Source organism: Engystomops pustulosus, chromosome 8 (assembly GCF_040894005.1).
Source record: "Engystomops pustulosus chromosome 8, aEngPut4.maternal, whole genome shotgun sequence".
NCBI lineage: Eukaryota > Metazoa > Chordata > Amphibia > Anura > Leptodactylidae > Engystomops > Engystomops pustulosus.
Window position 1 is genome coordinate 92,137,512 of NC_092418.1, and position 27,015 is coordinate 92,164,526.

The 27,015-nt window shown below is 41.9% G+C and overlaps 1 protein-coding gene across 4 annotated transcripts in view; it reads right to left on the reverse strand.

The window, feature by feature from the left end:
* Positions 1-554: 554 nt before the first annotated feature.
* Positions 555-27,015, reverse strand: part of UBR3 (ubiquitin protein ligase E3 component n-recognin 3) — an 87,652-nt gene continuing 61,191 nt past the window's right edge. For all 4 annotated transcript variants that reach the window (XM_072121765.1, XM_072121768.1, XM_072121767.1 and 1 more), the window contains 11 exons: positions 25,869-26,005; positions 23,327-23,412; positions 17,187-17,292; positions 13,917-14,017; positions 7,415-7,539; positions 5,369-5,476; positions 5,128-5,253; positions 4,088-4,267; positions 3,379-3,588; positions 3,104-3,243; positions 555-1,833 (listed from right to left, as the gene is read on the reverse strand). In XM_072121765.1, coding sequence (XP_071977866.1) covers positions 1,716-1,833; positions 3,104-3,243; positions 3,379-3,588; positions 4,088-4,267; positions 5,128-5,253; positions 5,369-5,476; positions 7,415-7,539; positions 13,917-14,017; positions 17,187-17,292; positions 23,327-23,412; positions 25,869-26,005 — 1,437 coding nt within the window. In that variant the 3' untranslated portion in view covers positions 555-1,715. The remainder of the gene's footprint in view (positions 1,834-3,103; positions 3,244-3,378; positions 3,589-4,087; positions 4,268-5,127; positions 5,254-5,368; positions 5,477-7,414; positions 7,540-13,916; positions 14,018-17,186; positions 17,293-23,326; positions 23,413-25,868; positions 26,006-27,015) is intronic.

Below are 27,015 nucleotides of genomic sequence, written 5' to 3' on the forward strand. Positions count from 1 at the left end.
AGCGTTCATCGTGCAGGTTCAATATTTTTTTTCTTTCTACGTGTCGTTACGGACATGGTGATACTATATATGTGGGGTTTATGTCATGATTTTGACCTTTCACATTACATGTCATTTTTATGTGTTAATCATCATCTGATTGCATAGGCTGATACTGTGCCTTTAACCCCTTAACGGCGGAGCCGCTTTTCACCTTCCTGACACGGCCCATTTTTTCAAATCTGCCCTGTGTCACTATAAATGGTTATAACTTTGGAACGCTTTAACATATCCAAGTGATTATTAAATCATATCCTATCTTTCTCTCGGAACGGTGCCGCACATGCGGTCCCGTAGGGCGCCATGCGCCCATTGCCGTGTATGGGGGATTTATATATGCCGTATATATGTCTCCCATACGTTCGTGTGAATGTAGCCTTAAATGTATATTTTACAGCTACAACAACAAGTCCCATCCAATTGTAGCATTTCAAGAACTAGAGAGCTACACTTAACAGCCCCTGATATACAGAATCATCAGAAGCACTCTCCATTTACTAAATAAGACAACCCCCTAGATTGGATGATCCGTTTTATTGTTTTCTACATTTTTACAAGACCTAGATGGTGGAGTCTTGCTCTGATGTCACGTAAGCCTAGTTCACTGCATACAACAAAGTACTTACCCTGGCAGAAGAACAGAATTGGAGCATAATGGTAAGTGAGGGTAAAAGAAAGTATACAGCAATCCAATATCACATTGCAATGTCTTATCTAGCGAGAGTCTAAAAATTCCTGAGAATTATTTTAGTCTTAGCCAAAGCCTGAAAAGAAAAAAAAAACATGACCAAAATAAGAGACGCTTTCGGCAGACCCTCTGGACAAATAACGCGCTTATTTATATGTCCCTGAATGCGTGTATTTTTTTTCCTATACACACATACAGTAATATTTATATATGGTTACATTGCCATTTTAAAACTGTCATTAATAACATCTGTATAACCATCTGGAACTATACAATATTTCACAGGAAACATAAAGGTGTTTTACAATGGATTCCTAATTACATATGAACACTCATCATAAAGAAAGGACACGTTAATAGATTAGTTTACAGTCAGATTATCAAACATTTAAAAGTGCAGTCCAACTTAGCAAATATCATCTACCCGGCCACACTAAATTATCGCTTTAGTATGGATGAGTAGGTCGAAAAGGTAAGGCTCAAAAGCCGAAAAAAAATCTTAAATATCACAATTCAACACAACACATTATTATTCACAACAATCGCCCCCTCCCCGCCCCTCTCTGGCATTTTGCACCGGAGCCCGATTACCAGGTCAGGTGGTATAAAAGCAGCACTTAGAAACCCTAATGTTGGCCTGTTGTACCGAGCCGTGCACTATATGTGTCAGTACAGTCTCCAATGACCATACAATCAACATATTAGCCAGAAGAAAAAAAAAAAATTGGACAGAAACCAGAGAAATAATCTACAAGCGGAAATGCGCCTTGAACATTCAGTATTCGTTGTGCTTTCGGGATGAAGCGTTCCTTTCTTCTGCTGTTCATATTCCGAGGTCTTCCAGTGCTTTCAGGGATGTCTTGTTATTAGTACAATAGCACCTAATCACTAAAATGCTTTATGGCGGCAGGGATGGCGCCTGCCTCTTCTTTCCGTAGGAAGCCCTTTTGCTTCTTCTTAGCAATTTCACTTGTGCCGGCATTGATCTTCACAGGCCATTGTAATGCGGGCCCCATCTCTTATTGATGTGATCAAACGTGTGCGTAAGCCACTGCTGCTCGAGAACATTGTAACGCTCCTTGCAGATGTAGAGAGGTTTTCCTCGTCTAGGAAAATAAAGCAAAAGTAAAGATGCAGTATTTTTCATAATGCTTCATCGTGAATATAGCATAAAAAACAAAGTAGAAATCACAGGTCCAGTATGTAAATACAGGGAACAAGCTGCTCTTAGGCTACAGACAGATCATAGCAACTATTGTGGTGGAATCTCCATCTACTGCTGGGTCCAATACCAACAAGTAGCCACGGCTAGTTACTAGAGACGTCGATTTGCCACATTGGTTGTTCAGCCACCAATTCAACAATATGTACCAGTCATGCAGGACCATCCCGAACCCGAATGGACATCTCTACCCACACCTTACTAGCAAAACAGCACTACAACTGAAAGGAGCGGCAGGGAGCAATGTTTGTCGTAACGATCCACCCATTAATGAGAAAAGGATCCCGGTTCTCTGGATCGCAGGGGCTCCCGTTCTCATGATCAGTATGAGTAACAGCAGTCAGATAATCGCTGTTATCCCCTATTCTGTGGTTAGGGGATAACCGAAAAACTTGGGCCAACCGCTATAGTGATCTTTAACTTCGCTCCAAATGATGCAGCACTGCAGAAACACTGTGAATGCACATATAATACCTCAGATTTAGCTTGGAATTTCTCATTAAACATTATCTTCTAATTTTGGTCCAACAAACTCGTTGTGCGCAATTGCAGAATTTACAAGACCTAACCTGGAGCAGAACAGACATTCTGGCCCAGATTTGTCAAAAACAGTGCAAACTGCACCATGTTTTTGTGTAGTGTGCAGAGGGTGCCAGATTCAGGATTTCTGGTGCACGTTCTTCATGAATCTGACGCCCCCTGCACTGCAGTTACAGAGTGCACCACTTCTTTTTGGTGCACCTTTAACATGGGACGTGCAACACATTTCTGTTGGACTTTGCATGATAAATGTGGCACGCGGTCCAACTGAGCACCAGCATGTGCCTTTCAGTCCAGAGATGTAAGTAAGTGTTGCATGAAGAAATGTGCAGCTGCGCCACAAAACGGTGGCTTGCGACACATATGTGGTGCAGATACTTCTTAAATACCTGTGCAAGCAGTATGCACCTAAAACAAAGTGCAAAATCCCACAGAGAACTGTCGCACAACCCTAGGTAAATTGGGGACATAAGAATCTCTGAACTAGACTCAAAGTTCATTGTGGTGAATTCTTAAGAACACAATACAAGCTTGTCGGACCAGACTCGTTCATGGGCAACGGTCAATGGTTTCATCACAAGGTTTATTAACAGGTGACAACAGCTACAACCTACCTTAGTTCTCGGTCCTCCTCGCCGTGCGCATCAAGATAAACTGAACCCCAGAGACAGAACCGATGTCCTCGAATAATGATAATTACTGAGGCGTTGATTAAAAGGAATATCCCGGTGCCGGCCCCACAGTTTTGAGAGTGCTGTAATGGAAGAAAGAAGAAACACAAAATTCTGTGCTCAACAGAGAAAAGATATCTACTGTAATAAATTTCCATAAAGAAGAAATGTAGGCACGGGAAGCCTGATGGGCTGCCACAAGAGAAGTCATGTCTTACCAGAACACATTCACAGAAATTTTGCTGCTTGCAACACAGACCCTTCAAGCAAACAAATGTGCCACAAACAAGGCAAAGTGCTGGATCCTTGGGAACTTTAGAGCAAACTCCGCAGGCCTTCCGATGGTAATATTGAAAAATGGTGTTGTAGATTTCTGGCAGCTGAAGAAGCCTTGGTAAGTCCCACTTAGTCTCCTGAATAAGTAGAGCCTGAGAAAATAGAGGGACAGAATTAACAAGCTAACATTGGTGCTTATTTACTAAGGGTCCGCGGCCTTTGATGGTTTTTCTGACGTTTTGGGGATTTGTGCCGCTTTAACAGGTATTTAACTGGGGATTTTGGTGCACGTGATCAGATTTTGGCACAGCTGCGCTGGCTTTCATGCAACAGAAATGGGGGGGCGTTGGACGAACCAAATGATTCGGACTGAGCGCGGGATTTAACTTTCAAATTGTGACGCAAGAACAAGCACTTGTATACTCCGGGAAGAAGAAGGTGAACTCCGGCGGACACATGCAGGATATCGGGCGCATGATCTTAGATATCGGGCACAGTGCATTCCGGTTGGACAATGCACTTTCAGGGAACGCATTAGGACGGGTAAGTAAATATACCCAATTATGTTAGAGGCTTCAGATACATATTCGGTAATGCATAGTGGCATTTTTATTACAAGCTCCCCTCTGCCCCCCCCAAAAAAGTGCTTACATTGACTTGGTCGGATTGTTTATCTGCGAACTGAGTCACTTCTGAGCACCACTGAGACATCAGGTCAAACGCACAGACCGTCCAGTCTAAGCATCCTGCGCTGGTGAACTCTTGTGATGTCTGAAGGATCGATGGGAAGATTCCTAAGCAGCTGCAAAGGACGACAAATTCATCTTCTTCCTGCAAAACAGCAAAAAAAAATTTATTCCTAACATATTTGGAAAAAAAAACAAAAAACAAAGCCATGGTCTGTGTTTAAGCAGTGAATCATTTTTGGCCTGTCAACAAGATATGACATATACGTCTGATAGGTGGCAGTCTCACTACAGGTCTTGAAAGTGGGTTTGACCATTTCTGTGACTCCGTGCAGTGCATCAAGGATCCCGTTCAGGTCTGTTGAAGGATCTGCCTGCATTGTCCACCAGAGGTAGTGTAAAATATAACCAAAAAGAGGACACTGCATTATGTGCAATACATTTTTAAAATTCCCTCTTATGTGAAATCTCTTCCAGTTACCTACATATAAAAAAAATCTCCCAAGTCATGTTTCATAAGGCAACTCATATTTTGCCTGAGATTTGTCAAATCTAGAGGTTGCAGGCCATAGATGCTTCAATCTTTGACTCTATAGCACCTAGACAGATGCATTTAGTGTTATATTAAAAGGTAAGAATCTCATCTTTCAGATCACACCAGATGAGAATTGCGGTTCTGTGAGATCCAGAAAGTCAGACAGTTTAGTTAAAAGAGAGAATTTTTTTTTTTTTTATTGGGACCTTCCATTTTCAATTAAGCTTCAACTGCGATGTGAGAAATGAGATTCTTATCTTTAATAAGACACCAGAAGCATGGCTCTAGGTACTACAGAACCAAACATATGGGCCAATACAAGCTCTAAACTTCCCACCACAGTGGGAAATTATGACTGCTCATTTGAATATAACTTTGGAGGAGATATTTATAGAAAAAAATAGGGTAAAATCTAGTGACAGGTTCACTTTAAATGTGGCAGATCCAGTGCATACTTTAGGGCATCGTACCTGGCAGCTTGGAATATCTGCGCCAAATAGATGGTGCTGGAGAAGGGTTGTGATCCTCAGGAAAGGCAGACAGAATTGCTGCAAGTGATGTTCAATGGACTGTGATGTCCAGGCAGTGGGGGTGCTCTAAAAAGAAAAAAAAAAATAAAAGATTGTAAATAAAGACAACATGGAAACATACCAGTAGGATATTCTAATATGTTAACAGTCCAGGAGGTCAAACTACATGGTGTTGGGTTACCTTTGTACTATCCTCCGTCTCCTCTTCTTGGTATAACTTTCCTGCTGATAATTCACTTATCACACAACCCAGCAAAGCTTCCCATGACTTCCCCGGGGAATAGGAGCTCTGTCAATAAAAAAATAAGTAATTATATTAAAAAAAAGTATACAAACTAATATCAAAATCTAACCACAAATTTGGAGCATCTAATGTCTACAAATAATAGTTGTGCGAGTAAACACCACCTAGGCAAGAGAGCGATGAAGCTGAAGATCTTCACTATGTTTAGTGCATGTATCAAGAGAAAAGTAGAACATGACCAGGTCGCAAGTACAATTGAAAAGAAAACAACAAAACACAACCGGTAAAAAAATAAATAAATTTAAAAAAAAAAGGAAATGATAAAAAAAAAAAAAAAAAGCCAATGGGAAAACAGACACAAGGAGGTAAACAAGGGAGGAGGCTGGAGAAAGTGAAACGCATGTCAGGGTGTTTTCTTTTGGTCGGTCAGTTTCACATCTGCTTCCCCATCTTGTCTTGTTCTACCCCTGGTCTCTTTATCACAGGTTATGGATTTGGAAGGATTCGGGTTTCAGCATTTGTAGGTTAAACAAAGTCACTATTATGACTTGTCGGATGGATTAGGTCACCAATTCTTCATTATTGCTCCTTATGTAATCAGATGTCATACATGTAATTCCATCTGTAAGGCTACATTCACACTGCCGTTGCCCGCCCGTACCGGGCAACGGCAGTGCACGGGGAGAGGAGGAGGAGGTGAGTGCAGCTCACCCCCGCCCCTCTCCATAGGGATACATGGCGCACGGCGCCGTATTACGGGTAAAGATAGGACAGGTCCTATCTTTTTCCCGGGTACGGAGCAGTACGGTGCCGCACGTGTGCTGCACCGTACCGCTTCCGTAGGGCGCTGTGCGCCCATTGCAGTCTATGGAGGACGTATATCGGCCGTATATACGTCCCCCATACTGTAGTGTGAATGTAGCCTTAGGGTGGGGGATGTACTGACCAGTTTTTACGATAGTCTCTGAATTGTGTAGAATTGTGATTTATATTGTTGTCATTTGTATATATGGTGTAACAAAATTAATATACAGGGAATCCACTTTTGCACAAAAATGGTCTTTTAATGGGGTGTCCAGAGAAAAATAAAATAAATTAAAAAAAAAAAAAAACAAAAACAAAAAAAAACACACACAATTAGCCATTTGTGGAGGAGTCTTTTTAAAGGTTGGACTTTTGGAGAGATTTCACTGTACTTTTTTTTTTTTATTACACCCAAAAGCGAAGGATGAGGCTGCAATATAGATGTAGCTATGTTTGTATAGTGTTAATATCCGATCACCTATCCTATATATAGGTCATTGATGAAAAGGGGGAATTCTGGAGATGTTGATACAACTTTCCAGTTTTTAAGTGTTTAGAAAAATCTCGGGATTTGGAACGTCTTTGTTCATCAAAACCTCCAAGGAATATTAGATACCCAACTTTCCCATAACCCTGAATATCAGAAAAGGCCTTGTAGTGACAAAAAGATGAGCACAGAACTGAAAATGCATACTGGTGATTTTAGGAGCAGATGCTAAAAGGTCTTTATTCGCTGACCACGACTTTAACAAAAACAAAAAAAAAATGTAAAAAAGTTTGTTTTTGGGTAGACAAAGGTCAGGCTGTGATGTGCCTTGATGGAGCTGAACCAGCGCTTGGTGCCAGTGAAGTATTTTGTGAGGCGGCCCGCTTGTCAGCATATCCATTACACAATGAATGATTCTGCCACCTCTGCACCTTTGCTGCTGAAACTTTTCATAAGGGCTGATGGCTGAAAAATGTCACCTTCCCTTCTAATGGCTTATTCCCTGGTGGAGCATCACATAAAAGGCTCTCAACAAAACAGACGCATTGATTTTCCACGTGTGATCGTTATTTAAAAGGGGGGGGGGGGGAATAAATAAAGAGCGTGTTGAGAATGAAACCGCAGTGACAGCAGAAAAAAAAACTGCAAATATTATTCACCATCTAAACCAAAAACTTCCAAAAACAACCTACTTTTTTCTGAGCTCCAGACTCTCTCCAAGTTGCTCGGCCTTCTGCACCAAGTCTGATGCTGACTGCGACGAGGGCCTGAGTGTGCAGCAGGGAGTAGAGGACCTTCACAATGCAGGTAAAGTGCTCTGCAAATCAAACAAGACAGCAAATGTTATTACAGGACAAAAAGGTATTAAAAAAAATCCTCAAAATGCACAAAAAAAATATAAAACTTCTTGTCTTGGTTTTGGAACAGTCTAAAAGAAGTTTAAAAAGGGTAAAGTGTTTACCAAAAAATTGGGATAAATGCAAATTTAGCACCACTAGTGCCTATATTTTCTCTATGCCAATGAGGAACTGGAGAGGATTTGTGCCCAAGTGTGCAGCTTTTGGAAAAGTCAAGGACATCTGGATTCACACGATAAAGCTAGAGTACAAATCGGAAATTAAAAAGTGGAATGAGCTGGCAAAAAGTAGCAAATTTGTAAAAGTCCAGTTTTCCCGCCCACACAGTGACTGACAGGGAGTCCTGATTACCCCGCCCACACACAGTGATTGACGGGGAATCCTGCTCTGCGCTTATACACAGTGACTGAAGGGGAGTCCTGATTACTCTGCTTACACACAGAGACTGACGGGGAGTCCTGATTACTCTGCTTACACACAGTGACTGAAGGGGAGTCCTGATTACTCTGCTTACACACAGTGACTGAAGGGGAGTCCTGATTACTCTGCTTATACACAGTGACTGACGGGGAGTCCCGATTACTCTGCTTATACACAGTGACTGACGGGGAGTCCTGATTACTCTCCTTACACACAGTGACTGACGGGGAGTCCTGATTACTCTGCTTATACATGGTGACTGAAGGGGAGTCCTGATTACTCTTCTTACACACAGCGATTGACAGCGAGTCCTGATTACTCTCCTTACACACAGTGACTGAAGGGGAGTCCTGATTACTCTGCTTATACACAGTGACTGACGGGGAGTCCTGATTACTCTGCTTACACACAGTGACTGAAGGGGAGTCCTGATTACTCTTCTTACACACAGTGATTGACAGCGAGTCCTGATTACCCCGCCCGCCCACACACAGTGACTGACAGCTCTCTGTGTACACATAATGATACAAAAGAAAGGTCAATCACTGTGTGGTCAGCACTACTTCCACTGATTAAATAGGAGAGCCATTAGGATTTTTGAGTTGAAGACTCACCAGGCTACTCTGCATTCACATTATGTTTATTAAGGTAGTACAGCGAACCTCTACCCCAGTGCAGCACACTTTATGATCACTCATACAGCACCTTCAGCTATGTACAAGAAAGCCGCAGGATCTCCCTGTCCGACCGTCTACTAAATCCTGCACGTGAAAGGCTGTTTTAGGTGGGATGTTCAGGGGAAAAGTGTAAACTCCTTACTAAGAACAATTTCTTTGGCTTTGCTTCAGCCGTTATTTGTCCGCCTCCACTGAACAGTTTTATTACCGCCTTCAGCCGGCCGATCAATCAGAAGACTTATACAAGAGCTTTACAGTACAGACTTTATTGAATACTGCAGTTCTGGGCAAGTGGACCTGGCATTTTATTTACTGGAAAAAGACGTGAACAAGCAGGAATGGCCGGCGCTAAAGGCTGCAAATGATGAAATAACAGGTGGAAAATAGAAGGGGTCCTGATGCTTATTGAACAGATGATCTGGGGAAGATGTGAATGTTAATGCAGCATTATACAAACATGGAAGGAAGACAGTGACGGAAATGTGGTGAACGTATCAGACCTGAGGATCTGCCGCTTCTCATCTGTCCGCAGGATGCGCCATCAATCACGCATAAAGCGAATGTCTTCTTACTTTGACAATCAATTTTATTTTACACGTTATCGCTGACGTGAAGTAGATCTGTGCGCGAGACGCAGTTACTGCCCGAGAGGCAAACAACAACAACACAGCTCAAATATGCCGTCACCGAGCATGCATGCCACCAGGAGGGGGATGAGACTTCACAAACATATAAAAGCATTGACCAAATTGTAAGAATCCTTATTACTTATCTTCTTAAAGGGGTTGTCTGCTGCAGACGATCCCTTCGATTTAAGGGAATCCCCTTGACAAAGGATCAATCTTCAGGAGAATGTGGCTGTTTGCATTCTCTATACTGCCCCCCACAGGCAACATTAAGCATTACATTCTTCGGATTGAATCAATGGACTGTCATGCTAGAAATCAACATTTCAGGTCCTTACTTGTGCATCAGACTCAAGAAAGTGTGAATTTCAAACAATGGGCCACAAACAATGTGATCACCCCTCAAGCAGGAATAGGAGTTTTGCGTTTCGGGTGGCCGTGTGTGTATGAGTCCATAGAAATACATGTGGACGAGTGCTTACTGTTAAATCATCACTTATAACATCTTCCCAAACATGCATGCATTAGGCCTAAGAGATGCTCCCTAATCTGTTTCATCAAAGAGATCCTCCAGATTACTCGGCAGGGTAAAACACGTATTCAAATCCCTGAAAATCTCTTGGCCACCCTACTAAAGGACCCCCATAGTGATGGCTTACCAGCACTTATGGTACAAGTGAGAAACAAAGTCTAGTAAAGAATAAAATTAGGAAGGATGGAAAGACTTAAAGAGGATGGAAAGATTTTGGAAACAAATTGCTGCTTTCTTACACAATGGTGCCACACACTGTGATATTACAACAACATTGGCATTGAGCTGCAGTTCCAACCCTACTTATATCAGCAAAATAAATTAGATTTTGGGCATCTGACTAGGGTACAGTACGTCCTTGCAGCTTTTTGCAGTTCTGCCTGAGCCCCATTGACTCACCGGTTCACGTCAACATTTTAGCCCCTGATGAAAGTGAATGGCAAGCAAGAAGCGGCAGGACTGTCAGCCTGGATTTCTGCTGATGTCTGAGGTTCCTGGTTTATAAGGAGCTCATTTGCTCTTCCATGTGATAAATGTTAACACTACAGGACAAGAGCCAAGAGGCTGACTGTACAGAGCCAAGCGCAGAGTCCAGGCTCACCCCCATTGAAACTGTGCTGAATGATAACAGAGAAGGTAATTGGAGCCGCTCGTGAAGCAAAGACATCTGTGAACTGCTCCATTAAAAAGTTGCCGTTTATAAAAAAATTTTAATCGACATCCTTCATCCTGAGCATCCTTTGTCAGCTGTTTTGACCTCTCAAAACTACTGACAGTGCTGGATAGTGGACATGTACCGCAGTTACTCCAAAACTATTAAAGTTGGTCATACTATTTGCATGACTGGGTGTTCCCCGAACTATAATGACTACTGGGTTCTCAGTGGCCAATATGTGTTTTTATGGTTTCCCTCATTCTCAGGCTCGCATATGACAAGAAAGCCACAAAAACCTACAAACATCAGCCGTTAGATATATGCCTTATACTGTGTAGTCCCCCCTTTGCACCACGGCCTTTACTTATGTCCGTTGATACCCATCTGAAGCTGAACACTTTAATCACTGTAAAGGCTGCTGTAATCACAGGTCATTAACAACTATCCGATCTCCACTGCAGTCACACAAAGAGCTTGTAATTCCACGTGTGGGTTACATTTTGAGCTGCTTTATATGGCCATATGTATTAGTATGTGTTACCCACACACGAACTAATGAAGGGGACCTCAGCAGATATAAAATAATAAAGGCGAAATAATAGAAGCCTGCAGAAAATTGATTGAAGAAAGTGTAGATTTTTTTTTTCTATAGATGTGATTAGTTTGAAGAGCCCCACATTCTTCATCTTTCTTACACACACGGTAGCCCTGGAAGGAGAGAGGGAAGGTAGACCAGCTGCAAAAGGGAAACACAAGTTTTACCCTTATCCATAGGCTAGAAATGAAAAGGAAACCACCACAGATGTACCTATAAAAGGTAGATCGGGTGGTAGGTGCATCTATTGGATGTGAGAATAGCCCTTTTCACATCCCCGCAATATTTCCCTAATATGCAAATTTTCTAAAGAGGCTACTAGTGCACAGAGGAGCCGGAGCTGAGGCTACATAGCGCGGCTACTCCACTTCCCAGTAGCCTCTTTGATCCTCGTACCCAGACATCTTCAGCGTGCAGCTACGAACAGACATGTTCCTGGCTTCACCTTCCCCCGGATCACTTATCTCCTTGTAGTTTGCAGCCTCTTTGTCTCTGCTAACCTTGGCTGACAGGATGTGAGTGTCTGAGCTCCGTTCTGGGGGCGGGGCTACAGCCACACAGAAATCTCAGCTCCACGATCTCACACAGAAATCCAAGATGGCGGCCTGACCCCAAGTCAGAAGTTACTGGGTCATGTCTAGGGGCAACTGAAATTGTGTACAGCAGGACTGATAGAGACAGGTTGGACTTCTATCTGTGAAATGCTGCATTTTTGTTAATAACCGCGAATTAGAGAATGTGTTATTTTGCTATCCTGAGTACATATAAGAAACTGGTCTTCGTGGGAATACCCTTTTAACAAAGATTGAACCCTATACAGATGTCACTAGCATCACTAGGGTGGGCAGTATTCGGTGTGAAGGGTGAACAAACAGCTGCCAATAAATCCCCATTTATTTATTAAGGAGGAATTCCAAAGTAACTGCACAACAGAGAAAACTAATTCCAGAATGTATTTTTTTAAATTAACAAATAAAAGCGGAAAACCACAAAAGCCAAAAGGCCTTTTCTTATAGGATTGCCTCAATGAATGTAAAGCACGAGCAGACTATAAAAAGTTAAGTTATCTTACAAATAGAAAAGAAATAAGTTCATTGATGATTGTACTGTATAAACTTGCGGTCTTTGTGCTATGTAGTGTCCGGCGCGCTCCCAATAGAAGTCATTACGCCTATAAACACTCTGACCTCTATCATAAAAAGCTCTTCTATAATAAAAGACTTAATTTGTGCTGCTCTTTCATGGTGAAGGGTTCAGATCAATTTTCCCTTGGATTGAGCAGCCCGAGTAGTATAATGACATTTACTTTAGCTTAATCAATGTAGGATTGAAAGAGATACCAAGTATATCTACAGCTAATAAGACACTTAATACTATTCCCAGAGCAGTCTTTCAAGGACGCGAAGCAAAACTGGGGGTTATGTAGGGAAACTAAAATTATTTCTAATTTTACACATTAGGATTCTGTAGAGAAATCAAAAACTATTAAGAAAGGTATAAGCTTCTACAGGTCGCACTTGAAGTTTGCTATACCTTGAAAGAAACCTACCATAAAAATCAATCATGATAAACCCGGGCTAAAGAGGCTGAAGGGCTCCTGGGCGTGTTACCAGAGCCCCTATGTGCTGCAGATTCCAAAGGTGATGCCACATGTGGCGTTTTTGGTCCATTTTTAAGCATGCATTTTCAATATGATTAAAAAGCAACCATTTTAGACAGTTTCCATGCGTTTGGCTGTTTATCTTAATAGATAAACAAGTTCAAAGCAGCCAAACGCATGGTAAAAGGTCAAGCTACATTTAGGCAACCGTTACGTGTATACGTCTAAGGCTGTTTTCCTTCCCCCTGCCACTGTGTGCTGAAACTTCATCTGCTGCAGTGAGATTACATCAGGCAAAAGGAGGGGAAAGTGCTGAGGGAGCAGAGGGGCCGGGTTGAGACAATGTAACAGCCAGTGAATCTGCAGAATGGAATGGCATGAGGCCCTCAGTCTCCTTAGCATAATTTTAAAAGTTGATTTAGGAAGGAAGGAGGCCATGGATAAGAAATAGAAGAAGATTAACTTTCTATGAGTAAGTGTAGATGGTTTATGCCTAATTTGATTTTAGTTTTCCTTTAAGTACATAGTCAGATATGTAGGGTCTCACTACCAGAACCCCCAGCCACAGAACTCTACATGTAGTTCGGTCAAAACCCCTCCTCGATTTTTACCCTGCAACACCCTTTAGCGCACAATTGTATTATATAATATGCATTTTAGGAACCTACCAGACAGTTCTGACCAGCAATCCATACAATACAATATGTCACAACGATCATACGCCCAACGACTTTAATGCGCGAGAATACAAAGAAAAGATTGTCTGTCCGAATAGGTTATCTAAAGCCTCGCCTGAGCCCACTTTTCTTGTAGCGGCAGCAATTACATTTGGAAGTCACCTCCAGCTTCATGCGATTTCACCTGTCTAAACATCGAATTGCAATATCATTTGGTGGCGTTCACCTTTAAGCAGTCGTAAGCCTGTGAAAAATGAATCCACACTCGCCCATTGAAAACAGAGAAAGGTCAAACAAAGGACTTGATTTCTCCGCTTGGAGATCTTTCTTCCCGCTGTAAGACCTTGCGCCTTCACTCTACTGAATGACTGATAAAAGACTATGACAGGGGACACAGATAAGACCGTCAAAGCCACAAGTGAATTTCCAGCCCAATGTCACTTTATGCTGATAAGGAACACTCATTATTTTCTGTAGACTGATCAGACACAAGGATTCTGCTCCGATTACACTGTGTACCCCAAATACAATGGCGCGGGGACCGGATCCACGTACCTCTGCGGAGCGGCTGGGGCATTGTTAGGACCTGAATGAGCAAGATGGAGGTGACATCTCTGAAGAGTAAGGGAACCTCGGGTCGCTCGTCATCGCCGCTCCTGAGGAAGCAAAAAACGTAGAGAGATTTACAGAGGGAAAGCACAAGATGTAGGGGATTGTGCTGCCATATTGATGTTTTATCTGTAAATTTGCAGTGTGTACATTAGCTGAACCCATCAGGGAGTGAATTAGGATCTACCTTCATTCGCTCTACAAAATTGGTTACTTTTTGTAATTGCTAGAAGGATATCTGTTGCTCCATTTGCCACAGTGGCCACATATGGTTCTTCCATGCTAAAATATCGTTAACATATCCATAGTTTAGGTCATCACCTTCAGATTGGTGGGGGAACCCTCACGGATCAGAAGAGGATAGAGAATGGAACAAGAAGCAGCCGACTCCGCTCTCATTGTAGTGGTCAGACCAGGTTACTGCACATCATCTCCCGTGACTAGATTCATCCACCACCACAATGACAGAGCATTTCTATTTCACACATTGTACCAGCTCTAGGACTGGCGTATGTTTTGCAGCTTATGGGCAGATTAAATTATATATAATGCACATATAAATCGGGGATACAAGCTACCCATAAGAAAACATGACTGCTTTCTTCTAAAATCAGCTCCTCTCCTGACTATGGGTAGTGTGTAGTATTTGTAAATTATGTCCATTCATCTCTATACAGATGAGGTGCAATACCAGAACAAACCATTGTCAGGTGTGGTGCTGTTTCTGTACGAAGGCAGCAACGGTTTTCGACCCCCTTGAGGGCGCGCTCACACGTTGCGTTTTGACCTGCGTTTTCATTGCGTTTGAAACGCATATACAACAGCTGAGGAAGGGTGATTTGTCCAATTACATCACTGTTAACATTTCCGTTTACAAAACGCATCGTAAACGTGATGTTAACGCATGCGTTAACATTGCGTTTACAAACGTAAACGGTAATGTAATTAGGCAAATCACCTCTCATCAGCTGTTGTATATGCGTTTCAAACGCAATGAAAACGCGACCAAAACGCAACGTGTGAACGCGCCCTCAAGCTGGCCATACACCTCATATTGCTATAGGCTGATGCCTATTTATTTCCACCTTCCCTTCATACACATACATGTTTGGTTGAGTGTGCATGTGTTTTTATGAGCATAGGGGAATATATTTCTGGTGCTATCTTATCTATGGGATTTGTCGATATTAAAATAATGGCTATAATTACCTTAAAGGGGTCACAGGGTTGAAAAACGTGATAGTTTTCTTTCAAGAACAGCGCCACAGCTGACCCTGGTTTGTGCTGGTATTGCAGCTCAGCTGTATAAAGATGTATTGAGCTTGGTTGCATTCCCACATACTACCAATGGTCAGGTGTGGCGCTGTTTTGGTAAAAGGCAGCCATGTTTTTGAAACCCCGGACAAGACGGAGACCCAAAACTTTCTAAGAGCGGCAACATTTTAGCACAAGACCGCTGTGTAAAACAAATGGCCATTGTACTTAAATTAAGATGCAAATAAGAAATTGGCAAACAAGCTAAAGTAACAAAGAGTGTTAATTGAAACATCAAGCCCCCTGGTACTCCGGAGAGCACGATTCCTGGCACCGCCAACTGGGCCACAAATTGCTATCACAGTAGTGAGCTCAATGCTTTTAGACAAAAACAGCCCCTTGGAGAGTTACCGATTCACGAGCAAGCATTCAGAGCCTCCTCCGATAGCTGCACCGTCCACACTCATTGAATGCCTTTAAAACAGAACCCATATACAGTATATACTACTCCTTTCATGCAACATACTGACACTAGGAAAATGCCCTTTCCAATGACTACTGAACATATGCAAGACAACACACTTAAAACCCCCAGATCGGTCACAGGTGACTGTTACTGAAATGTCGCAGTAGTTATATACAGAGCTGACATTTTACTCATGGTTAAAAAAAAAGTAGCCTGTAATTACAGTGGAGGTCACCATAACCCCAAACCATCTATTTACAGCTGAGAAACTGGTGACTCAGGCTGAGAAGTTAGCGAGACCTAGAAGAAAACATGTATTAGGTCCCAACTTATTTGCCGTTTTTATTATATAAAATATAATATAAGGTGTTGACCACTTTCAGCAAATCATATTGTTTGTGTACTGAAAAAGTTATACAATTTTCCAATATACTTTCTGTATCAAATTCCTAGATTTTCCAATTCCAATCTCTGCTTGCTGTCATTATCTAGGAAGCATCATTGTTTACTTTCTGTGGATAAATACCAGTCCCTGGTCATGTGATGTCACACAGGTGCACGGCTCCTTATCTTCCTGGTCATGTGATGTCACACAGGTGCACGGCTCCTTATCTTCCTGGTCATGTGATGTCACACAGCTGGAGGCCATTATATAATGGTAGTGCCCATTCAAGTGAATAGCAGTTAAGCTGCAGTTGCACTGCACAGCGGAGGGAGCCTTTTGCTTCTGGCTCACTGTATAGGTTCCAACCCTGAAGATCAATCATCAGTATGATAATTGCATGAGAGTACTTAAAACTACTTAGAGCATTTGTAGATCTTTAAGACTACATTCACATGAACATTGCACGACTGTTGGGGGACATGTGTCCCCCATAGGCTGGAAATGGGCGCGCGGAACTGGACGGAGCAGTACGGTGCCACACATGTGTCCCATCTTTTCCCGTATTACGGCATGGAGCGCCAAGTATCTCTATAGAGAGGGGGGGGGGGAGCAGCGCATACCCCCTCCTCCTCTCCCGCGTGCCAACATGTGCCCACCAATAGTGTGAATGTAGCCTTATAAAAATATATTTAAGCCATGCAGAGTTAAAAGGGGTTGAGAACCAAGTTCCAATACTGTCCCAAATCCACAGTAGTGAATATCATCATCATGGGAAGTCTGACCGCTCATAACTGCATCTGTACAGCACAGCAGGTCTTGTACATTTCTTGGTGATACAGTACAATGCTTTGCCATCTCCAGCAGCATCAGAGACACCGAAAACTGTAAAGAATGCATTTTATCCTTTGGATAAGTCCAGACAATTTTTATGAAAAATCCCTGACAGCAGCCACCACTAGGGGGAGGTCATCATGAACAAGGAGCATACAGTTCCCTCGAAAGAGAAATTCTGTCAGTTCTTCTGACGTGTCGGTATTTCCTATAACACTTCTGAGTTTTATTATTTATACAAGTTATTCTCAAAATTCTATTTTTCTGAACTACAACTTACTCGGAATCTTTCTTTGGCAGCACTTGTGTTAATTTTTTCCACGGATTATACTCAGAGTCAATGCTGTACAGCCTCATGTGCATGGCCAAAACATGGAAGAGCTGATCTGCAACAGAAAATGAAAAATGCGGTGTTAGACATTGCCAGAGCAGACTTCAAGCTGGATATAGATACATTTGGCCGAGGATCCGGCTCCTGAGTCAGCAAAAACCTAACGGGAATTCCTAGATTGTTGAATTCTTGTTTCTCTCTGTGGAAGAAGACAAACTGGATAATAACTCTGGTTTCTTGTAGATAACCGGCAGAATTTAGAAAAGAGTTTTGAAACTTTTTCGGTTTCTATAGTTTTTTTTTTTGTTAAATATAATTTATACCCATTTTAAATTGGATTAAAAAGAAGCTGATTTATGAAATGTAACTTTCCAAAGTTTTCTGGTGACCTAATATTTTTGGATAGGGAATAAAAGTGAGACCGCGCCCTCTAAGGTAGACCATGGTGGACTGTGTGTACACCTCCACACGGATATGTCAATTCAGTTTCTTGATGCAATGGAGCGGAAATACAAGCGGGATCTTTTCATTTCCAGCTATTGTGGGGGTCATAGAGACTGATGACCATCAATGTGACGTGTCAGAAGACTTTGATGTGTCACATTTTAAAGATATTTATAATCTGTAGTCTTATAAAGAATAACTATTCATCAGTCCCGGGGCTCATCTAATGTTTATACATGTAATTATAGCGGGCCGCAGTAACAAAGGCTTTTATTATGGCTAATGTGACCTTTACAGCAAAAAAAAAGTCTAAAGTTCAATCGTGTCTCCAGTTCTGCATGCAGACATTCATGCCACAAGCAGTCTATAAATATTCCAAGTCCTCTGGGGCCCTCATTCCTTGGATATGTGGATCCGTGACTCAACAGAGTGAACACTGCCATCTAGTGTGTAACCTCAGCTAATAGGATTCCTGCATAATATAACACGGCCATTTATTTTAAGTTATATTATATTATATATTACATGTTACGAAACACCACAATGAGAAATTGTAAACTGGTCTATATCACACAGGAAAGCTCCCTGCACACAAACATCCTGGGTTCATGGAATCAGATCTTTGTTCTGGTCAGATCTATGGAATGAGCAGAGTGCAGAGGACGGGAGTCCTTGCATCATAGTGATTCACAATGCTGCATGGTGCTTGGTCAGTTTCCATTTAAAGCGGACTGTCAGTCTGTTTTGTGTCATTATTATATCCGCATTTTTTTTTGCACGTCCATACAGCATCCGTTTTTCTTCACAATAATAATAATAATAATAATCATCATCTTTATTTATATAGCGCCGTGTCCATAGAATTCTAATGTAGTCTGTGATCCACAAATGTGAAAAAGAAATAGAACAGGCTCTAAAATGTTTCCACACATGCATGTGTGAATAAGCCTTAAAAGGGGTTTCCCCACAAACAAAACTTAGGCCCTATTCACTTGCTGATCAGGGGGAGTCCCAGTGCTGGGACCCCCACAGATCACAAAAACGAGGAGGTCCGATAAGAGTCCCACGTACCTCCGTCGGACCCCTCATCGCTACATCAGACTAATGGAGCAGACACTCGCATATGACCGTTTTGCTCCATTAATCTCTATGGAGCTGATGGAAATTGCAGAGCGCCGCACCACACGTGGATAGGGCCCAACTTTTGTTTGTCGGAAACCCCCTTTTAAAGGCTGAAATTTCACCCTTTAGTGATGTGGGGTGGTAATTTGGCAAGGACAAGTGATATAAATTTCGACTTAATGACAACTAGGGTGTATTTAATAAGACTGCTGTTCATGATCACATTTCGGCGCTGCCGTTTTGCAGGTTCTTGGTCCACTGCACTGTGGTGGGGACTGTATGCAATTCATGGACCGACCACAGTTGTGTGCCGCTGATACAGGCAGTCCCCGGGTTACATAAAAGATAGGGTCTGTAGGTTAAGTTGAATTTGTATGCAAGTCGGAACTGTATATTTTATAATTGTAACCCCAGCCAGAACTTTTTTGGTCTCTCTGACAACTGGATTTTAAAAATGTTGGGTTGTCATAAGAATCAATATTAACACTAAAGCTTCATTACAGACACCTGTGATAACTGTTATAGCTGATCATTGTAGCCTGGGACTAAAATACAATAAATTACCAATATCCAGAGGTCCGTTTGTAACTAGGGGTCGTATGTAAGTCGAGTGTTCTTAAGTAGGGGACCGCCTGTATGGCCTGTATAAACCCAGCCCACTCTGGGCACTGAGACATTAAAAAGTAACCATTAGTTGAGATAATTTTTATATTGTGTACAGGGGGATACAATTTTCTAATATACTTCATTAACAAATTCAATTTTACTTGAAAAAAAAAACAAAAAAACGGGTATTTCAGCCTGTATGGTGTATGTCTATGGAGGCTGCATGAGCTCACAGCTAATCTCCCTGTGTTTTGATAAACAGCTCTGAGAAGGGAGGATTAACCCCTTCACTTTCAGCTTGATGTTTGAAAATACTGCACATAGCACATACTACAGCCAGGGTGAGAGGAGGAAGGGTTAACACTCACAGCTGTGTAACAAACAGGAAAAGAGAGCAAGACCCGTCCTCAATCCTGTACACAGATTTGCCATAGAAAAGTAGCAGTAACAATGCAACTAAGAGGCACATCACAGCCAGTTTCTTTACAAAACAAGCAGAATTTCTTAATGAAGGATATTAGAAAAAAGTGTTGGCCAGATGATCCTAACGCAAATGAGGTTATGAGCACCTTTTGTGCTCCTGTACACCTCCTCCCTCCTGCTACTTCACAGAGCTCATAGCCTGGTGAGCTGATGTCAATTGGGGAGGAGCAGTAGAGTAGCACAAAGGTGGGGGCTGAGAGCTGAGAAGTGAGCAGCACAGACAAGTCACGTTTTTTGAAATGCATACAACCCAGAGCCCAACCCTTGGGACTACAGGGAATCTGTCAGGGTGCAAGGTAAGTTATAACCCACAATTATATTGTAATGCAAATCCTTAGAAAAAGCAGAATGGCATCTGTGCAATGCAGTTCTAATGGGGTTCTGTAACCTGTCTTTAGAGAAAATTAGGTCCCTGGTGACAGGTTCCCTTTAAACACTAACAGTATTACAGGGGTTTATTTACACATTCAGATTCAGGGTTTTAGTTGTAGACAAAAAGCAGCACCTGTAGTTTGTTATGTGAATTGATGCTCTTGCAACTATTTTATGCTGTGATTTGCCCGTCAGTCACATCAATGTATCAACACATGCAAGACATGCAAGTAAGACAAGTAACACTCATATGCAGGATGAGCAAATCCACATCAAAAAGCCCAAGGTGACCTTCCCAAAGAAAGTCTAAAAATACACCATCCTCTCTGTGGTATCCTCAGGTTTGACTTTCCAACATATTGTATTCTAACCTAGACTATTCCCCCAGAGTCTATCTACATGTCTTACTGTATACAACTGCGTCTTCTCATCGTATTACAATTTCAGCTAAACATTCTGTGCGTTTTGGGATAATTGTCCGATTTACTGGTTGGGTTTCAAGATCTCTGCTTGCAATAAACAAAAAACTTTTAACAATAATTTTTAAAAAACTAAAGATTAATTCCTGGTCATGTGACAGACATGGATGTTTAGGGCATGCTATATGGTATGGGTCAGATAACTGCATGAGCCATGGATTGTGTACCCCTCACATGTCACATGAGGAGGGGGGAGGTTTTGTAATTTAAAGGGGTTGTATGAACTAAGTTCTCTCCAATCCACAGGATAGGGGTTACCAAGCTGAGGCTGCTGTTCTGTCGGCAAGCAGGGACTCCATACATCACATATAACTATGATGCTCAGCTTCAGCATAGTTCTTGGTCCGTGAAATCGGGCCAGCTCACCTTTTGTTTTTCATGGACTAATTATGGCCCTAGACATTAAGATGCACAAAATGTAAGAAACGCTGTGCAAGATCGAATACATTTGGTATAATATAGGGCAACACAAACTAACTTTAAAGACTGCCCCAAAAATGATTACCAAAAAAAAATAAAAAATCTGGTCCCTCCACTCTAATTGGCTTTGGTTCCATTATGTACCTTTATAAATGATACGTCTTGAGCGCTATCAGTAATGACAAACTAAGATTTACTATACCAGTACATGCGCAGAGTGGAATTCTTCTGAGCAGTCACAAGTTTGTCTATAAAAAGTTATAAAATGGCCATGAATCTGCACAAATATTCCCGGTCGTCATCCCCAGGAATAGGAGCTGTTAAATTCAGTGGGCAGAACCATTGTTCACCTTGTCACACTGTTTGTGGAGCTGACATAGGCAGCTCTATCAATCATTCCTCATTTACATTTCCCCAGTGGAACCGTCCTCATAGCTCAATCTACTAAAAACACTACTTGACCTATTTGTTCCGAGCGTTTTCCCTGATGCTTTTTGCTGTAAGAGCTCACCTGGGACACCGCTTCCATTTAATGCAATATCTAATCGACAAAGTTAACACTTCTTACAAGACTATTATGGAGTGCTGTGCTTAATCACAGTAAAGACACCTCATTACCGCGCCTGGGAAACGGACGGAGGAGGAGGGTCTTGTTTCAAGTCTTTTAATTGACTGAAAATAGACTCGGCAAGCAATGGCGAGACGCGGAGGTCACCGGTGCGTTTTATTTCAAGGGCGTCATTGGCAGCGGCTGTTTCTAACAGCGGAGGGAAACAAGAAATCCACAGAAGGTGTTCTAGCACATTTGGAAGGTCAGTAACGTTCTTGAAAGGAACCTGTCATCAAGAAGGTTAATTTTACACAACAGATTCCAATACCCTTCCAAATAGTGGATTTAAAAAATGACCTTCCTGGTGACAGGTTCCCTTTAAGAACAAGGATGGACGGGTCTGTTTACTGGGCTCAAAGGGAAGGTCTAAAACTAGCAACTCCTACAGAAACACAGGTTTCTTAAGATTCAACAAACTAAATTTGCTCTTTACATTGACCAAATCAATTTTTTTTTTTTAAGCGGGAACAAATGCAAACAATCTAATGTGTATGGGGTTATTTCTGACCCTTCAGAATAATCATGGACCGAGCCCTCTCTATACGCAGCAGGTGTCAGCTGTATTACGTGATGGCACCGAACCTGAGCACGGCACGAAACAGCAACACTACTGAGCGCTGCTATATGTAAATGGCAGTCTGTGTCCTTCGTAACGTCATCTGAGGGCGCTGATTGACGCCGTAACAGCTGAGAGCCTATTAAAAGCTCCCATAGCTGCCATTTATTACAGTCTGAGACAGACTGTAATAAAGATGCAGTAAATTTACAATAAAACTGCAATACAGTTGTATAGCAGTTTATTGTATAAGCGATCAGGGTTCAAGTACCCTAAGGGGGCAGAAATAACACAAAAAAAGAAAAATTAAGTTTAAAAAAAAATATGAAAAAAAAAAAAAAAAATTCAAATCACCCCCTAGAACACAAATAAAAATATGCAAAATTATACAGGTTATGTATCACCGCATCCCAATATGTCCAATCTATTAAAATAAGAAAGCAATTATTTCTCGCAACAAACCCCATAACAGAAAATAGCGCCTAAATATTTTTGTTTCTTAACGCAGGTTATAGATTTTTTGTTAAATTATTGAGACACAAGTTAACTATATAATTTTGGAATCCCTGCAATCGTACTAATCTATAGTATAAAGAGTTGTCATCACAATCGCCCATTGAAAGCCATACAAATAATGCCCATCAGAATATGGCACGACTGTGGGGTGTTTTTTTTGACAATTACACCACAATATTTTTCCTACTTCCCAGTACATGTCACATAATATTAAATGGTGCCGCTAGAAAATGTAATGCGTCTTGCATGTGACAAGCCAACATATATAGCTTTGTAAAGCCAAAAAAACAAAAAAAGATAAAGGTAAAATGTTACGGCTTGTGAAAGGAGAGGAGTGAAAACCAGAAAAAAAAAAAAAAAAACTTTGTCACGAAGGGGGTAAATATTTAAGACAGATGAAGCATGTATAAGCCCATGACAATGCAGTACATGTAGGTTCTGTAGTGACGTCATCTCTGTTCATTCTAAGACTTGCACATACTTAAGCAGGATCTTTTTCCAGCAGCGCTCGCTCCTCCGGAGCACAGATTGTCTCCACGGTGGACGAGTTCCAATTCCAGATTTGTTCTGTAATTAGAAAAATACAAGATTAACATAAAAATAATACATAACTCTTTTTCCAGTTCTAATAATTAATCAGATGTTTCCGCTCACAAACAAATGGTGTCGGCATGAAGCTAAATCACACTGCTGACAATGCAGAGAACGACGCACAACAAACTACTGTATACACTCGAGTATATGCAGAGCTTTTCAGCACAAAAACAAAAGTCTATTAAAAACCCCTGTGCTCACCTTCGGCTCTGGGTCCCCCACGCGGTGCCGTCACACTCACCATGACGTCAGCCCCTTGCTGATACCATAGTGTGCACCGATGGCTGTGCACACACACACACAATGTCAGCAAGCGGCTGGCGTCATGGTGCGTGTGATGGCACAGCGTGTTGGACCCATTGACGAAGCCTTGAAGGAAAGAAGAGGACCTGCTCGGAGGCGTCGGAAAGGAGAGTACAGATTTTTTTTCTTATAGGTTGGCAGGCTATACACCGGGGAACAGGGGGCTGGCAGGCTATACACGGGAGGGCAGGGCCTGGATGACTATACAAAGGGGGGGCATGGGCTGGATGGCTATATAATGGGGGCAACAGCATGCTGGCTGGCTTTATACTGGAGGTATGGGCATGCCGGCTGGCTATTTACTGGGTGGAGGCTGTAACCAATGCATTTCCCACCCTATGCTTATACTCAAGTTAATAGGTTTTCCCAGTTGTGCGTGTTAAAATCAGGGACCTCTGCTTCTACTCAAGTAAATACGGTACATCAAAGCATGAATAGAGATGCCGGACCCAGGCAGCCACACCCGACTCAATCTGGATATCAACTCACAGACAAGACCATCTAACTGATTTTACGATATTACAATAATACAGTAAAAAAAAAAAGAAGAAGGCCCCGTCCATCAGACTGACGTTACAAGGCAGCAGAATGATAACGTCCTGAGCATACCAATGTAACGCAATTCATCCAGAGACCCCAATGTCATCATTTAACCATTTAAGCGCCTTGAAACAGAGTATTAAAAGAAGGGACGGAACCGAAACTCTGCGTCAGCAACAATTTTTGTAAAGCTCCCTGGGGATTTTTTTTCCACGTCTATCATGTAAGATGGCGCCGGTGTATTAACATCACTAAGTTTCGGCTGCTAATGCCACCTATTTTCCAAGGAATGTTTTAATCCTCTCCACTCTTCTGAAGAAAAAGCAATTTAAAATTGATAATGCCCTCGCTCCGAGCTGCATCTGGTTTCTGCTGATAAGGGCTTCTGTCTGCTAGGAATTTTCCGCACCTCAGGCGGTTTACACTGCTCACAAAAATATGTCTCCTGCTGGAGAAATCAGGACCCAGGGTTTTTTTTTTTTTTTTAATTTTTTGCACTTACAATACAGTATTTTCTGCCATTTAGTAAAATAATTCCTTTGGTTTATGAGAATGTTGCCAAGTAAAATAGAAACCGTATATACATGTAAATATATGTGTGTTTATGATTGTAGAAGCCAAATAAACTTGGAAATTATTCTTCACTATAAATCAAGGATGTTACCAGATTCCACAAACTAACATCATATTAAGGCTACATTCAGACGAATGTATGGGGGGACGTATATACGGCTGATATACATCCCACAAACGTACAGGTGCTGCACCGTTCCCCGTAGAAAGATGGGACATGTCCTATCTTTCTACGGAATATGGCGCCGTGCACCATATATTCCTATGGAAAGAGGCAGGGGGAGCGGCACCAACTCCTCCTTCTCCTCTCCCTGCACGCTGCCCTGTGCCCGGAGCCTAAGTATAGCCCAAGATAGGACACCAAGTTTATCTTGCTCAGCTTGTCCTGTTATGTAACCTGCTGCCTGCAGATAGGACACTATGTACAACCTGCTGTACATACTGTCTCATCTGCAGGGATAATGTTATAATCTGCTCAGCTGCCTCCTGCTCTATAACATGCCACCTGCAAATTGGACACTGTACAATCTGCTCAGCTCCCTCCTGCTCTATATGAGACTATGTACAATCTGTTCAGCTGCTCCTGCTCTGTAACATGCTGCTTGCAGATAGAGTCCAGGTACAATCTGCTCGGCTCCCCCTGCCCTGGATATTGGAGAAGTGTATTCTCAACGTGACAGTTTCTCTTTAAAAACTCTGCCAAAATACAGAACTGCATCCTTTTATTGTGGACCTTTATAAGGGGTTTGAACACCAAAGGTCACATGCAGCCGCAGCTACAAACGTCACACATTACTGGGGTCTTTTTTGGGTGCTAGTATACATTTTGTTGATTGCAGAAGTAAATTGGATATCTAAAATCCATCACTATAGTATGAAAATAACTTATTTGAAGAGGATTTAAATTCTGACCCTAGCATTCACAAATATTAAAGATAGTTTTCCATTGTAAGAAAAAGTTCCAAGTACTAGTAGTACAGGGCTTTGAAGTGCAAAGTGAATGAGAGACTCACCGAGCAACAGAGTACATGAAAAGAAAATCATTGTCAGGGGATCCCAGCGTCTTGCTGTAGTCTGTAAACTTCTTTTGTGTAGCGCTCTTGATGTCTTTCATGACCGCCTCCATTTCTTTGCCTAAATTGGTTTCAGACTAAAAGCAAAGAACATTGTGTTAGGGCACAATTCATAAAGGTGACAAACACTATCAGTGGAGAACAATCATTTGCCAGCAGCAGCTCCAAAAAAAAGCTACATAAAAAAAATGTGTAAAAGTTAAAAGGTGGACCTGTCACGGATCAACTATAAAAATACCAAGCAGAGAGCGGCACAAACCGCAACACCTCCTGCCTTTTTACCTATGTGCTTCCTGCCAAAACAACTTCACTGAAATTAATGGAAATGGTCCTTAATGACACAAAGTTTTACTTTATGTCCTACAGAGTAGTGGAATTTAAATGGGACCACCAAAAAGGCAGATAACCAAACAGTCTGGGCCAGAACTGTCAGGATTCCCAGGATATGCTTGGCCAACCAGTGGTTTCACGGACACCAGGAAAAGTCACTTATTATGTAGAACAAGTGATGTCCAAGGAACTGATGAGATTTGACATTTAGGTGGCAATGCCAAAGAACTGGAGGCCAACGCAAAGCTGCAACTGGAGCAGTGCAAGTACATTTTTATCCTGATTTTGGTTACCCTTGCCCTGATCCCCAGTGGATTTTCCGGATATTCAAAAGTCTAAAAAAAAAAAAAAGTCTAAAAATCAAGCCGAACCTTCATATTTTGGTGGGGATCAGCTTGACATCTTATACGTTCAGGGGATTCCTTACTATAATGCAATGACTGATAACAGGTTGGCATTAATACATTTTGTCCTTGAGTCCATGGGGAGATAGAGCCGTCTATGGGTAGCTTACTTTCCTCTCTTTAGTCAGAAAACAAGTGGAGATGCATGAGGAGGGGGTCAGGAGAGATGAGCAATGGCCAAATCCTCCCAATCTAAGGTGCATGGTTGTGAATAAAAGAGTATGTTACATTTTAACATGGTTGATCCTTAAACCTCAGGTTCTGCAGAAGGGATATGGCAGCACAGCATCCTGCAACAAGTACACAATGCTTGCCCCATGGGGGGGGGGGGGGTAGTTGGTGGTAGGCCGGTA